We start from the raw sequence: 13100 nt of genomic DNA, 5'->3' as shown, positions 1-13100 counted from the left end.
GGGGACTTACTTTCAGATGGTAGCCTTGTAGCCCTCTCTTAAAGGTAAAGGAACCCCGGTCATAAGGTCCAGTCGTGGCCGACTCTGGGGTTGCGGCATTCATCTCGCTTTATTGGCCGAAGGAGCCGGCGTACAGCTTCTGGGTCATGTGGCCAGCATGACTAAGCCGCTTCTGGCGAACCAGAGCAGTGCGCGGAAACGCCGTTTACCTTCCCGCCTGAGCGGTACCTATTTATCTACTTGCACTTTGAGGTGCTTTTGAACTGCTAGGTTGGCAGGAGCAGGGACTGAGCAACAGGAGCTCATCCCATCGCAGGGATTCGAACCGCCGACCTTCTGATCGGCAAGTCCTAGGCCCTGTGGTTTAACCCACAGCGCCACCCGTGTCCCTTATCCCTTTCTTGCTTAGAGGCAAATCCCTTTTTAAGTTCACTTACTCCCAGGTAAGTATGCCTAGGAACACAGCTTCAAACCCTTTTAAGTTTTTAGTTTTTCCTTTTTCGCCTAGGTGGTTAACCTACCCAAACTAGTTGATTTTGAGTTTGCCAGCTGTGTTACAAATGCTTGGATTTGGTGCATGGGTGCATATTTAGATATTTAGGAAAGTGCCACCCACTTCTTGCCTGTTCTAGGTTCACTTAAGGAGGGAGTAAGTGTAACACAGCATGGAATTCTGATGTTTAGATCAATGGAAGCTCCTCTACGCAGCACAGGAGAGCAAAAACAGAAGATACTCCCTTAAAAGAAGGCTTCAGTGATTGCCTAAGTACAAATGCAGACAGCTGTGCTAACTTTTGAGCCATAGCTCAGTTATAGAGATCTGCTTTGCATGCAGAACGCCCCAGCTTCAATCCCTCTCTCTCCAGGTACAGCTGGGAATGCACCCAGTCAGTGCAGACAATACTGGGCAAAATAGAACCCGCCTCCCCCCCCCCCAAAAAAACCAGAAAGACTTGTGGCCCATTAAAAATCCTAAAAGTCTGGGAAATACTCAAGGGTCTCCTTTAATCCCCTTTAACTTCCATTCCGTCTTTTTGCAACAAGCATGGGCAACAGAAGTTGGAGAGAGGAAGGAGACTTTTCTTTTAAAAGATCTGTGCATTATATCAATTCAGCACAGCAGAGATTTAAATATACTTTGCAAAGCTTACCGGAACTTGTCAGCGTGGGTCCCAGATTTGTTGATTTATTAACTGTCCGGGAAGTCAAAACACAGGCCTTAAGGTCACTTGACAGAATTTGAGCAATTAGTTGCGGGGGTTGAGAAGCTGGCTGGAGGCTTCTGTGCGCTTCGAGGTCAACAAAAACCAGACGGATTTATCCGGCATTGCTTTGACTTTGTTATTTAGAGACTCCACGTCCCCATTATGTGAGATTTTCGTAACTCTTATTTCACTTTGCTTTTTGCTCCTTTTTGTGCTCCTTTTTCTTCGCTGCATAGGTGCGAGGCTTGTTACCTGTTTTCTTTGACATGTTTAGCAAAGATGTGAAACAGTAAGTGCTTAAAGCGCCCCCCCCCCCAGCTGTTGTTGGGCTTTCTCCCAGTAATCCCAGCCAGCATGGCTACCAGTGAGGGATAATAATAAGACATACAGCAACAACAGCTGGAACAGCAGCAGTCTCCCCATTCCTTTATTATGACACACACTTTTGCGGATTCAGATCTGCTTCCTGCTGCATCAGGAAATTTAAAGCTATATGGGCAGATAAAGCATCTTAATTTGTCTTGCTTGCCCTTTTTTGCACCCTGTGGCTGGTACACCTTTTGGCCACCCAACCCCCCATACACCACACATTGGTGTATCTGGCATACCCGCGAAGAGGCTTCGGCCTAGCTCAGTATTATTTACACTGACTTCTGCAGCAGCTCTCCAGGCAGTGTTGGAAACTCAGATATATAAGCTAGGCACCAAATGGCCCTTTAAACCAAAGTTACAGTTGCCAAAACTGTCTAGTTGCCATTTTGGGGGCAAGATGGCTCGAAAGTTATATTTTTCAAGTGATGGACTGACTGACTGATTCTCAGTTAAACATCTGGCTAATTCAGGTGACAACTTTGAGCTAGGTTAAGAACTTTGAGAACTTAAAGAAGAAAAGTCACTTGATCCAGGGACAGTCCACATAAATATTGGCCTATTCCGACCTCTCTTCCTTAATGGTGACACGGACCATTCATAACATAAAGAGTATTCTTCACAACTGGGGTGGGGTTAGTGAAGAGAAGCTACAACAATCAACTACAACTTTGTTCACTGCTCCTGCTCAGGCCGCACAGAGAAAAGTATTTTGGTTTGGTGAAATTCATTCTGATTGTGCAGTTAACGTGGAATTAGTGCGTGAAAACAGACAAGATCCAATGATCCTTAGGCTTGCCCTTCCAGATGGTGAAGATGTCAGGCACCATCCTGGTGCCCAGGCATCCTCACTTGGCTGCAAATGGCCGATAGCCAGGTGGAAAATGTGCCTGGCTAATCTCAAACACTGAGTCCAGGCAGGGCATCTTCCCTATAACTACTTGGAGATGTCTGAAATTAGGCCTGGAGCCTTCTGCATTCAAAGCAGTTGCTCTAACACAGAACTAAGGCCCTTCTGCATGTACTAATGAATGGGCATAGAGCTCAAATCCCCCTTGTGTTTTTGAGTTCTACACACCTTGATTGGCGCGTGCCTATCACAGAATCATAGCGTTGTAGAGTTGGGACCACGAGGGTCATCTCGGCCAACGCTCTGCAATGCAGGAATCTCTTGCCCAACATGGGACTTGAACCCACATCCTTGCAATTAAGAGTCTCATGCTCTACCGACTGAGCTATCCCAGTGTGCCAAATGTGCAGAAGGTAGGACCAGCTCACCTGATGTAGAGGTGAAAATGTGCAGACTATTCATTGTGACCCAGCGACTCGCCTCACATATTCTTTGAATGCATTTTGGAGGGGGGGGGTACATCTGAACACAGCACCTCAATGGAATGTGGGTAGCAACTCTTTCCCAGATGTCTGCATTTTATTAAGTATGCCTGCCTTACTTCTATCTCCCTTGTGTAAACGATGGAATTAAAGTCTAACAATGGCTAATACTGAAAAATTGAGCTGCTGAACTTTCCATTTTGGTGCAAACCAAAGCCATTCCCATTTCTAGTGCCCTCAGCCGTTTAAATCCACAGAAGCCTCTTCCTCGTCTCGTTTGCTTCCAAAATGTAGACAGTGGAGAGGAGGGAATGTCTGCTGATAGCCATATCTTGCATCTTTTATCTGGACTCAGCCTTGTACTTTAGACCAAGAAGCCCAAACAACAGTCTGGGGCTTCTAGAACACTTTTATAATAATAATAATAAAAAATCTATTGCCTTTTCAGCCCAGTTTAAGATATTGGAATAAAAATGGTTTTGGCATAAACCAGGGCCATTTAGTGATTGAATTTGGTAGCTTGTGCAGTTTGCTCCTTTGAAAGAGTGGGTGACCAAGCTGAAAGATTGTTGCTGCTGATTAATGAATCTCTTGTCCTCTCCCTGTAATGAGAGATTATGGGCTGGAATCCACAGTTGGGCAATGCCTTTCTCAGGATCAGCCAAATTGCCATAAAATACTGAGTCAGTTTTCAAGTTATCCAGAACCCTTCATTGGCCAAGATGTTAAACAAAGCAGCAGATGGGATGGCAAGGGTGTGTGTGTTCTTTTTTAAGAACAGAAATTAGGTGGGATGTTGTTGCCATGAGGTCTGCCTTGGACTCTGTCCCAAAATGGAGATTACAGTCCAAATCGTGACAGAAGAAACAAGAAACCTATGAAGATTTGAGCCAGCCTGTCCATTTGGAGAAAGGCACGTTTTACTTGTCTCCACACTGCAACAACTACCCCAATCCCATTGCAATTCGCTCATAACTGAAGATCTGTTTTGAGAAGACCAGCAAACGTTGCCAGGCAGTTACAACAAATATTACAATATTGAAGGTGCTTTCAGATGGGAGCTTGATATTGTACAGTGGTGCCTCGCTAGACGAAAAGAATCCGTTCCGCGATTCTCTTCGTCTAGTGGTTTTTTCGTCTTGCGAAGCAAGCCCATTGACAGCTTAGCGGATTAGCGCTACAGCTGTCTAGCGGCTTCTAGCGATCAGCTGTTAAGCGGCTTATCAGCGGAACAGCTGATAAGCGGCTTAGCGGCTTAGGAAAAGGGTGGAAAAAGTGAGGAAAAAAAACGTGGGGGGGACACAAGATTTTTTCGTCTTGCGAAGCAACCCCATAGGGAAATTCGTTTTGCGAAGTGCCTCCAAAATGGAAAACCCTTTCGTCTAGCGGGTTTTCCGTATTGCAAGGCGTTCGTCTTGCGGGGCACCACTGTAAATGGGTTGTTGTCAACACGTTGTTGGTTTGGGGCGGTTGTTGTGTTTGGATTTTTTTCCTGGAGAGGGTAAACCCAGATTAAACAGGGAATATGTAGACTGATGTTTTGATGCCAATGACATAGTGTGGGCACTGGGAAAAATATGCATGTGGGGGGGCACTCATTCCACAATAAACACCAGTCTGGAAGCACCCTGAGTGAAACTTTTTGTCCCATCTAGGCTAGTAGATGTATACCACCATTACCTACAAACCACCACCCTCGCCCGGGGTTCCTAATGCAGGTCTGCCCAGCCTTGTTTGTCTGTTCAGCCATACAAGTTCCTTATTAATGTATATTATTTGTTTTGCCATTTTGAAAGAAGCATGGTAAAAATCTGAAATACCACGAGCTCTCTTTCCTTCTTAATGTATTGGTGGAGACGCTCTTAAGCCAATGTCAGCTCGCAGGTAACACTAAGCCAGAACATGGTTTAGTGCCCATGTGTGAACGTGCAGACTCTTTGCACCTCCTGTTGCTGTTGTGTGCTAAGCAAGAGTTTGGACTAAACCAAACCATGGCTTAGCTCACAGCAGTGCAGCAGCAGGAGGACCGAGGAGTAAAGTGGTCAGTGTCTCCAGGAGAATACAGGTTTGCGCTAAGCCATGGTTTGGCTTAGCATTGGATGTGAACCGGGTCACTGTGATCACTGGGTCACCATGCGGTCTGGGTTTTTTTGCATCTTGTTGCTGCATATCCTTCACCATCGTGGTAAGTTGTTTGCCAGGCTGAAGGGGTACAACTGAAAAATATTAACGGGTGGTGCATCTTCTGAAGAAGGGTCTCCAATCTCTCTCATTGTTTCCTTTTTCTCAGTTATGGCAAGCTGCGCTAAGCACCCTGAACCCAAACCCGACCGACAGCTGCCCTCTCTACCTGAACTATGCTACTATAGCTGCTTTACCTTCCCGGGTCAGCAGACACAACAGCCCGTCTGCCGCCCAGTTCCTCACGCGCCTCGTTCGGAACTGTCTCCCAGGAGGGACCAACAGATGCATCCTTGTAAGTGAAAGTGAGCAGGGAAATGGCTTTAAAATATCTGCAAGCGCTTAAAATGCAAAGGGGCTGATTTAAATGTCACGTTTGCTCCTGGAAGAACCTTGAAACACCTTGATCTGCACTTGGAGATTTGTGATTCATTTCTTGTGGAAGCAGTTGATGCCTTTGGGTATACATTGGTCTTAAATGATTCAGTTTTTCATACAGGCAACTCGTAATTTACGCAGGGGTTACATTCCAAGGCACTGTGCATTTAAGTGAAATCGCATATATTTGAAACGCTATTGGGAAACCCTATGAACCCCCCATTCCGCCCCTTCTTGTGAGGTTTTTGTGACATTTTGGGGTCATTTCTGGGTTCAGTGCATGTGCTGTTGCACACATATTGGGCGTGCCTAAAATGGTTGCTGTCTGAATTTATAAATTTATTGTTGCACTTTTTTTCTAAATCTCTTTGAGGGATCTTTTTTTGGAATCAAGTGGTGTGTAAGTTCTATGAAATGAAAATAAAACAAAGCAATCAATAAAATTATTGCCAACTTCTGAGTTTCAAGTCTCCCACCAGTGTTTAATTTCTTAAAAAGGAGGCAAGATGTCCTGAGCTCCAAACCAGCATCTCTGTACAGGTCATTTTTAGAACTCTTAGGCCACAGTCCTATATTCTAGGGAGGGAAAAACCTTTAGCCTTTTAGGTGTCATTGGACTCCAAACTCCCATCAGCCTCAGCAAAGGCAAAGGCAATGGTCAGGGGATTGTAGCTTCACAACACCTGGAGTTTCACAGGTTCCTGTGCTATGTCACACCCGCTTAATTGGAAGCAAGCCCAGCATAACTCAGTATGGAGACATTTGGAGACCTCTGCTGTTAGGAGGCTTGACAATAGGTTATCGGGGAAGCTACCTCCCCCTCAGAAGTGTGGACAGATATCTGAGCTCCCTATATCTGTGCTGAGCTCCATATATTCCAGGCATAGGCGAACTCGACCCTCCAGATGTTTAGGGACTACAACTCCCATCATCCTTAGCTAACAGGACCAGTGGTCAGGGATGATGGGAATTGTAGTCCCAGAACATCTGGAGGGCCGAGTTTGCCTATGCCTGATATATTCTTTCAGCCCTCAGCCCCTTCTCAGGTTTCTGGCACGCATTTGATTTTCTGTTTCCCTTTCAGATGGTCTGCGAGCGCTCGGAGGTATTTGCCTCAGCCTGTGCTATAGCAAGAGCTTTCCCGCTGTTCACACAGCGATCCAGTGCCTCTAGACGCACAGAGAAGAAAAGTGTGGTAGTGGAATTTTTCCTGGTTGGGCAGAACAATGGCCCTGTGGAGGTGGAGACGCTTAAAGTAAGCTGCCGGTTTAAAAAATTAAAATTAAAAAAATATTTATTTGGTTTTTCAGTTTACAGTTTTACAATCACATATCCAACATACAACATAAAGACAAGATTCCATTGACTCTCCTGGACTTCCCTCCTCCCCTTTGTGGGTCCTATTGTTAATCATTTCCTCCTGCATCTTTTATAATGATCCAGATCTTTTACATCTCTGTTACATCCAAAATTCACCATTAAACTACAAGTGTTATTCCAATCCTACTAACAGTTTTTACGGTTTACAATGGTTTTTAAGTTAAATTATACTTTTTGACACAAAAATAATACGGCGATGTGAGTGCCGCATACTTTGGGTTAATGTTAAAGGCTTATTTCCCCCCAGTTGCATGGCTGGTTTTACTTTAGCTGGATTTCATAGAACACAACAGGCAATTTGCAGACACAAAAGTGTGTTAAAATTGAAATGTAGGTGAAATTTTATGTACTTCAAAAGAAAGAAAGCTACAAGCTCCTAGGTTTGCTTACAGTAATACAGTGATAAAAATGAATAGGAATTTGTGGTGCTACTTTCTCCTGTGTAGAAGTGAGTGATTAGATTTGCTAAGCTCAATCCCTCACAAGTAGTCTATGGTCTACACTACAGACTTCCATGACACTTGTTGAATTTTCCTGACACCCTGAAAGTCTCTGAGCAGTGCAGATGAAAAGCAAAGCTGAATGTTGTGATGCATAGACACTCTTTGACATGCTCCCCTTTTCTTTCTTGTATGAATTCTAGTGTCTGGAAAGCGCTGCAGAAGGTATAAGGCTGGCAGCTCGGATCGTAGACACCCCATGCAATGAAATGAACACCGACAGCTTCCTGGAGGTTGGTGATAACCTTTTAACAGGGACAGCTTGAACAGTCCGCTGAATTTGGGAAGCTTATGTCCAGGATTTCACTGTAGCGAAGCTGTATTTTGTCCGCGATGCTCAGGGAGGTGGCTGACTTGTCACTTGGCATTTGATGACGAATGGTTTGCCATTTTGAACCAGGTGGCTTTAATGAGGCCCATAAATCAGTAGGACTAAATGATCTAGGTTTTGCTTGTAGGCTTGAGTCGGTGACATCCAGGAAAGAATGTGGAAGGGTTACAGCACCACCACCCCCGAAATTGGTCCCACACAGGCCCTCTTTTGAAGGGCATCTTCAGACAGATTTCACGTAGAAACAACAAAGGGCCTTACCTCATTCCTGACTACCTGAGGACAGCGACGTTCAAAATGTCCAGGAACGCTTTTTATTGCTGTGCTGATATAACCCATCGATGTTTGCAAGTTTTGGTGGGGATGGAAAGACTGGATTAATTTTTCACAGGGCAGGTGAATTTTGCCTCACTCGCACATCTGCCATAAAATCCCTGATGCTCCGCTCCCTCCCCCTCCCCCCCCCAACCTTAGAGCTGGTGAGGGGGACAATTCTTACCAGCAAATTTACAAGCAAATCAACAGCAGCTTGGAAGGTTTCGAAGGCTAGAAAGATTCTTTTTTAGAAAAGGTCTTCATTTGGCAGCAAAAAGACATGGAAGTTTGTGCTAGGTGAAGCACAGCACAGACAAGGTTTTTATAAATGGGGACCCACCACCAATAAGGCCCTTTCCCCAGTCACTGGTCCCCTTGCCTCAGAAGGTGAGGCAACCGGGAGGAGAGCCACTGACAATGGTTTTGGTGTCCTGGGAGGTCATTGCAGGGTCCATGCAAGTGGTTGTTGCATCCTGGTCTCTTGGATTTGGGCCTTGGATTCTGACCTTTGAGTTTAAGAAGCATAGTGTTTAAAGGTGTTGTGATGTGACTCTGGTGTCTTCCTTCCTTGAAGGAAATCAGAAAAGTCGGAAAGGACCTGGGGATTGTTCCAACCATTATTCGAAATGCAGAATTGAAGGAGAAAGGATTTGGAGGTCAGTCAAACCGAAGCGATTTTCCACTCCCCCTTCGGATAAAATCTTGTATGTGGTTAAGACATTACTCATGGGCAATTCAGATCATTTCCCCAGCTCTCCTCTGTCTCTACCTCTGTCCCCAGGTATTTATGGCGTTGGCAAAGCAGCCGTGCACCCACCAGCTCTAGCTATGCTGAGCCACACCCCGGAAGGTGCCACGCAAACCATCGCCTGGGTTGGGAAGGGCATTGTTTACGACACTGGAGGACTCAGCATCAAAGGAAAGGTGAGCGTGTCTGGAGACACAGCAGCAGCTGCACATACTCGCACACATCAAAATTCAGTGTGTACTGATGCCCCGCTTGTGTGTTCGGTATGTGTGAAGGTGCCTGCCCAGCCACAAGTCCAGACTAGATGCATGTGTGATCTCCATCAATCCAAAGGGGACCTGCACACTTGCAGAGTCCCTCACCTGTGCATTCAGGTAGGCCTCCTTCAGACTGATACTGCAGGCCACAATGGCTATGTTCTCCGTCCAGTGTCCAAGGCCCTATCAAGGGGTCAGCAAACTTTTTCAGCAGGGGGCCGTTCCACTGTCCCTCAGACCTTGTGGGGAGCCAGACTATTTTGGGGGAGGGAATGAACGAAATCCTATGCTCCACAAATAACCCAGAGATGCATTTTATTCATGTAAAAGCGCACTGATTCCTGGACTGTCTGCGGGCCAGATTTAGAAGGCGATTGGGCCAGATCCAGCCTCTGGGCACCTCTGCATACAGGTTGCTGAGAATCACAAGCGGGGAGAGTTGTCGTTGCACTTGGGTTCTGCTTGTGTGCTTCCCCTTTGGGGCACCTGCTTGGCCACAGCGAGAACAGGGTGTGTGTTAAGTTGTGGGTGAACATATCAGACGACACAGCGATTCTTCAAACAGCTCTTGTTTATTCACAGGCCAGAACAGAACTGAACTGAAGGGTTCAGTCAGCCTACTTATATAGAGCTCCAGTACAACGTAACTGTAACAATTTTCTAAAACTATCCAATCACTGAATGTCACTTTCAATCCCTTATTTGCATAACTACCTACAGTATCCCCCTGCTGGCCCAGGGTGAGAACTTCAGTACATAACACCGTTGGACTGGATGGGCCTTTGGCAATTGCATTTTTTATCTTGGGCACCACTTTGATAGCCTCAGGCTGTGCAGCCGTTTATGAATTTGCGAAATAACTAATAAAGGTTGGGCCGGCCTAGTGCATTCTGAGAAGCCCCTTCACTAGTTGGGCACTCCCTGAATGGCTGAGTGGAGCTTAAAGGTGAGGCAGTGTTTGTTATCTGTATAATGCCATCAGGGCACATAATTACTCCTACACAGAGTAGAGTAAGCCAAGAAGAAGCAGGTCTCTGCCCCACAGAGCTTACAATCATTCTAAATTTAGATGGGGAAGGAGAGGCAAGAGTAAGCAAAGGATGAATACGGTTTATGGCATAAATTCACTTGGAGGGTGTGTGTGTGTGTGTGTGTGTGTGTGTGTGTGTGTGTTTAAAGACTTAACAGATAAAGCCTGCAATCCAGTCAGTACACACTTACCAGAGAGGAAGTTCTTTCGAACTCAATGGAGTTTACTCAGTGTTGTGCTGTAATCACCTCAGCATGGCTCTTTCAGCACCAAAGCTTTCTGCATAAATGAAGTTCTTTGCGTTTACATTTGTCTAGACAACAATGCCTGGGATGAAGCGAGATTGTGGTGGAGCTGCTGCTATTTTGGGCGCCTTCAAAGCCACCGTAAAACAAGTGAGTGAAACTGAGCAGTTTTTATCCAAGGCTGTAATGCCTGTTTTAGCCATGCAGTAGAGCCTTGGTGGTTCAGTGGCCTACCAGTGATGTAACATCACGGCTGTTCGTTATTTCAGAGGATTCAAGAATGCGATGCCCGCTAGAATGAGAGAGTATTCCTTGAAGTTCATCCAGCAAACAAACCGGAGTTTTCATTGCTGTGAAACTTGCTAAATTGTTCTTGGCCTCAAGGTCACTGCTCAGCCTGATTCCTCGGCTGACCTTTGGCCCTATATATCCATTTAGTTCAGTGTTGTTTGCACCAGGGATGGGAAACTTGGTTTTTAAATTCACCTTTAAAACTCTAAACTGCCTCGGCCCTGAAGGAGTATCTCCACCCCCATTGCTCAGCCCGGACCCTGGGATCCAGCTCCAACGGTCTTCTGGCACTGCAAGATGTCAGGTTATGAGGAAACAGGCAGCGACTCTTCTCCGTAATCGTGCCAGCTCTGTGGAACGCCTTCCCACCAGATGTCAAGGAAATAAACAACTATCTGACTTTTAGAAGTTTTCCCTAATTCCCCATGAATGGTGGCTCGCCCTTCCGTACAAATTGATGGTGGGGTGTTGCTCCCCTTTCCAGGTTTGGCATTCCTAGATTCCTCACCCGGACTCAGAAAAAATACCAGGCATGCCTAAAGCCAGGCTAGGCCCCTGTACAAAATGCAGTCTATTGTGGGCATTGCACAGTTATATGCATGGAAGGTGGGAGGGGAGACAATAAAAACGCCTTGGAATACTGTGACAAACCGATAGGTGTTCTTCAAAAATGAGAAAGGCCAAAGAAATTCCACTCTCGCTATAGTGCTATGAAACTTGCTGGCAGACTTCTCTACCCGGCGATAGTATCCAGGGTTCTGAAAGCATCTCACTGCAGTCATTTAATGGGGCAGCCGGGCAGCCAAGAAATCTGGTGGGAGGCACTCAAAAGCCAAATTAACATTTCCCAAGGCTGCTGCTGCTGCTGCTTTAAAAGGCATTTTTCTTGCGTGGAGCTGTATCAGAGACTTTGTTCGCAATAAATAAAAATGTGTGGCATGGTTTCTCTCCTGTTAGCTTTCATTTGTTTTGCAGGTTAGGCTCTCTCCTCATTTCACAGCTCTTCTTTTGTCCTTACTGCAATAGGGCTTTAAAGACAATCTTCATGCTGTTTTTTGCTTGGCTGAGAATTCTGTCGGACCAAATGCAACAAGGCCGGATGATATCCATGTTCTTTACTCCGGAAAGTAAGATTTATTTATTCCCTCCGCTCTTACCCTACCTGGCTGCTGGCTAGTGCTTACTTTGGGAATTCTCCACCTGCTCCTGACTTTAAAAAATGCACAGCTGGGGCAGCACACCTGGTCCTTGGAGGATTTCATTGGCTCAGGGAGATTGCTAAGCATGAAGAGGGATAGGTGTACAGGCCACAATTGCAGATGGTACAGAAAAAGCACAGGCTGCAATATTGGAACTCGTGAATCAGCTTCTCAGAATCTCCGCTTTCATTTGTGGGAAGGTTTCTAGTCCCCATGATTGGGACTGATCTGCGAGTTCATTTGGGCCATAGATGAGAGTGAGGAAGTGTGGCAGAAGGCATTTCCATCAGTATACAGTCATACCTTGGATCTCGAACACCTGGGCTTCTGAACAAATTGGCTCCCGAACGATCGAAACCCGGGAGTGTTTCGGTTTTTGAACGTTCTTTTGGAAGCTGAACATCCGACAGGGCTTCTGCAGTTTCCAATTGGCTGCAGGAGCTTCCTGCAGCCAATCGGAAGCCATGCTTTGGTTTTTTTTAATGTTTTGGAAGTCAACGGACTTCCGGAACGGATTCCGTTTGACTCCCAAGGTATGACTGTATTTTAATTGGTAAACTTGAATTAATGTTTTTCTTGTGTGTTTTTTGTAACATTTGTTATTGTTGTTTTAGCTTGCTGTTTTAGCTTTTCTACATTAAGGCACATAGCAATTACCTAACTAGATTAAATGAATAAATAACCCTTAAACATTGCCACATTATTATTATTATTATTATTATTATTACTCCACTCTTTCTCCAGAACTGTGGAAATCAACAACACTGATGCCGAGGGCAGGCTGGTGCTCGCTGATGGAGTTGCCTACGCTTGCAAAGACCTTTGTGCCGACATTATTTTGGATATGGCTACTCTCACTGGCGCTCAGGTACTTTGAGGGAACACAAAACAGGCTTTCTCTGTGATAGCTCCCTGCTTTGGAACAATTCTCCCCAGGGAGGCATACTGGGTGCCTTCTTACCAGAGTCTGGTAAGCTTCAGAGTGACCCCAGAGTTCCCTGGAGAAAGAGCTTTAAAACCACTGCTTTAGATAGCAGTTACAGAAGGAGACAGTGGTGTAGGAATGAAAATCACGGGAGACGAGTAGTAGGTGTCATGTGAGAGGCGTCTGCCGGGGAAGCCCCGGGAACTCTCTTTTATTGAATGTTACAAACATTGCCACAGGTGTGGTTGTGGCTGATTGGTTGATACAAACACAAACTCATTGCCTATTGGTTAATGCAAATGCAAGGCGGGAATTACATGTGAGGGGTGGGAATTACATGTGAACATTAATCACTGGTAGATTAAAGGCTGGGAAACGAGGTTGGGACTAGACAAGCATGAAACCTCCTAACCA

General features: G+C 45.6%; 1 protein-coding gene across 1 annotated transcript in view; it reads left to right on the top strand.

The window, feature by feature from the left end:
- The window catches only part of NPEPL1 (aminopeptidase like 1), a 54709-nt gene that overhangs the window by 33788 nt on the left and 7821 nt on the right, over positions 1-13100 (top strand). The window contains exons 3-10 of the mRNA XM_083744363.1: positions 5197-5382; positions 6550-6720; positions 7489-7578; positions 8566-8647; positions 8773-8915; positions 10344-10421; positions 11589-11689; positions 12506-12629. Coding sequence (XP_083600489.1) covers positions 5197-5382; positions 6550-6720; positions 7489-7578; positions 8566-8647; positions 8773-8915; positions 10344-10421; positions 11589-11689; positions 12506-12629 — 975 coding nt within the window. The remainder of the gene's footprint in view (positions 1-5196; positions 5383-6549; positions 6721-7488; positions 7579-8565; positions 8648-8772; positions 8916-10343; positions 10422-11588; positions 11690-12505; positions 12630-13100) is intronic.

This window comes from Podarcis gaigeae (genome assembly GCF_964106915.1).
Source record: "Podarcis gaigeae genome assembly, chromosome: 6".
In the NCBI taxonomy this organism is placed as follows: domain Eukaryota; kingdom Metazoa; phylum Chordata; class Lepidosauria; order Squamata; family Lacertidae; genus Podarcis; species Podarcis gaigeae.
Note: the sequence above shows the minus strand (reverse complement) of the source record. Positions and strands in the feature narration are given on the sequence as shown.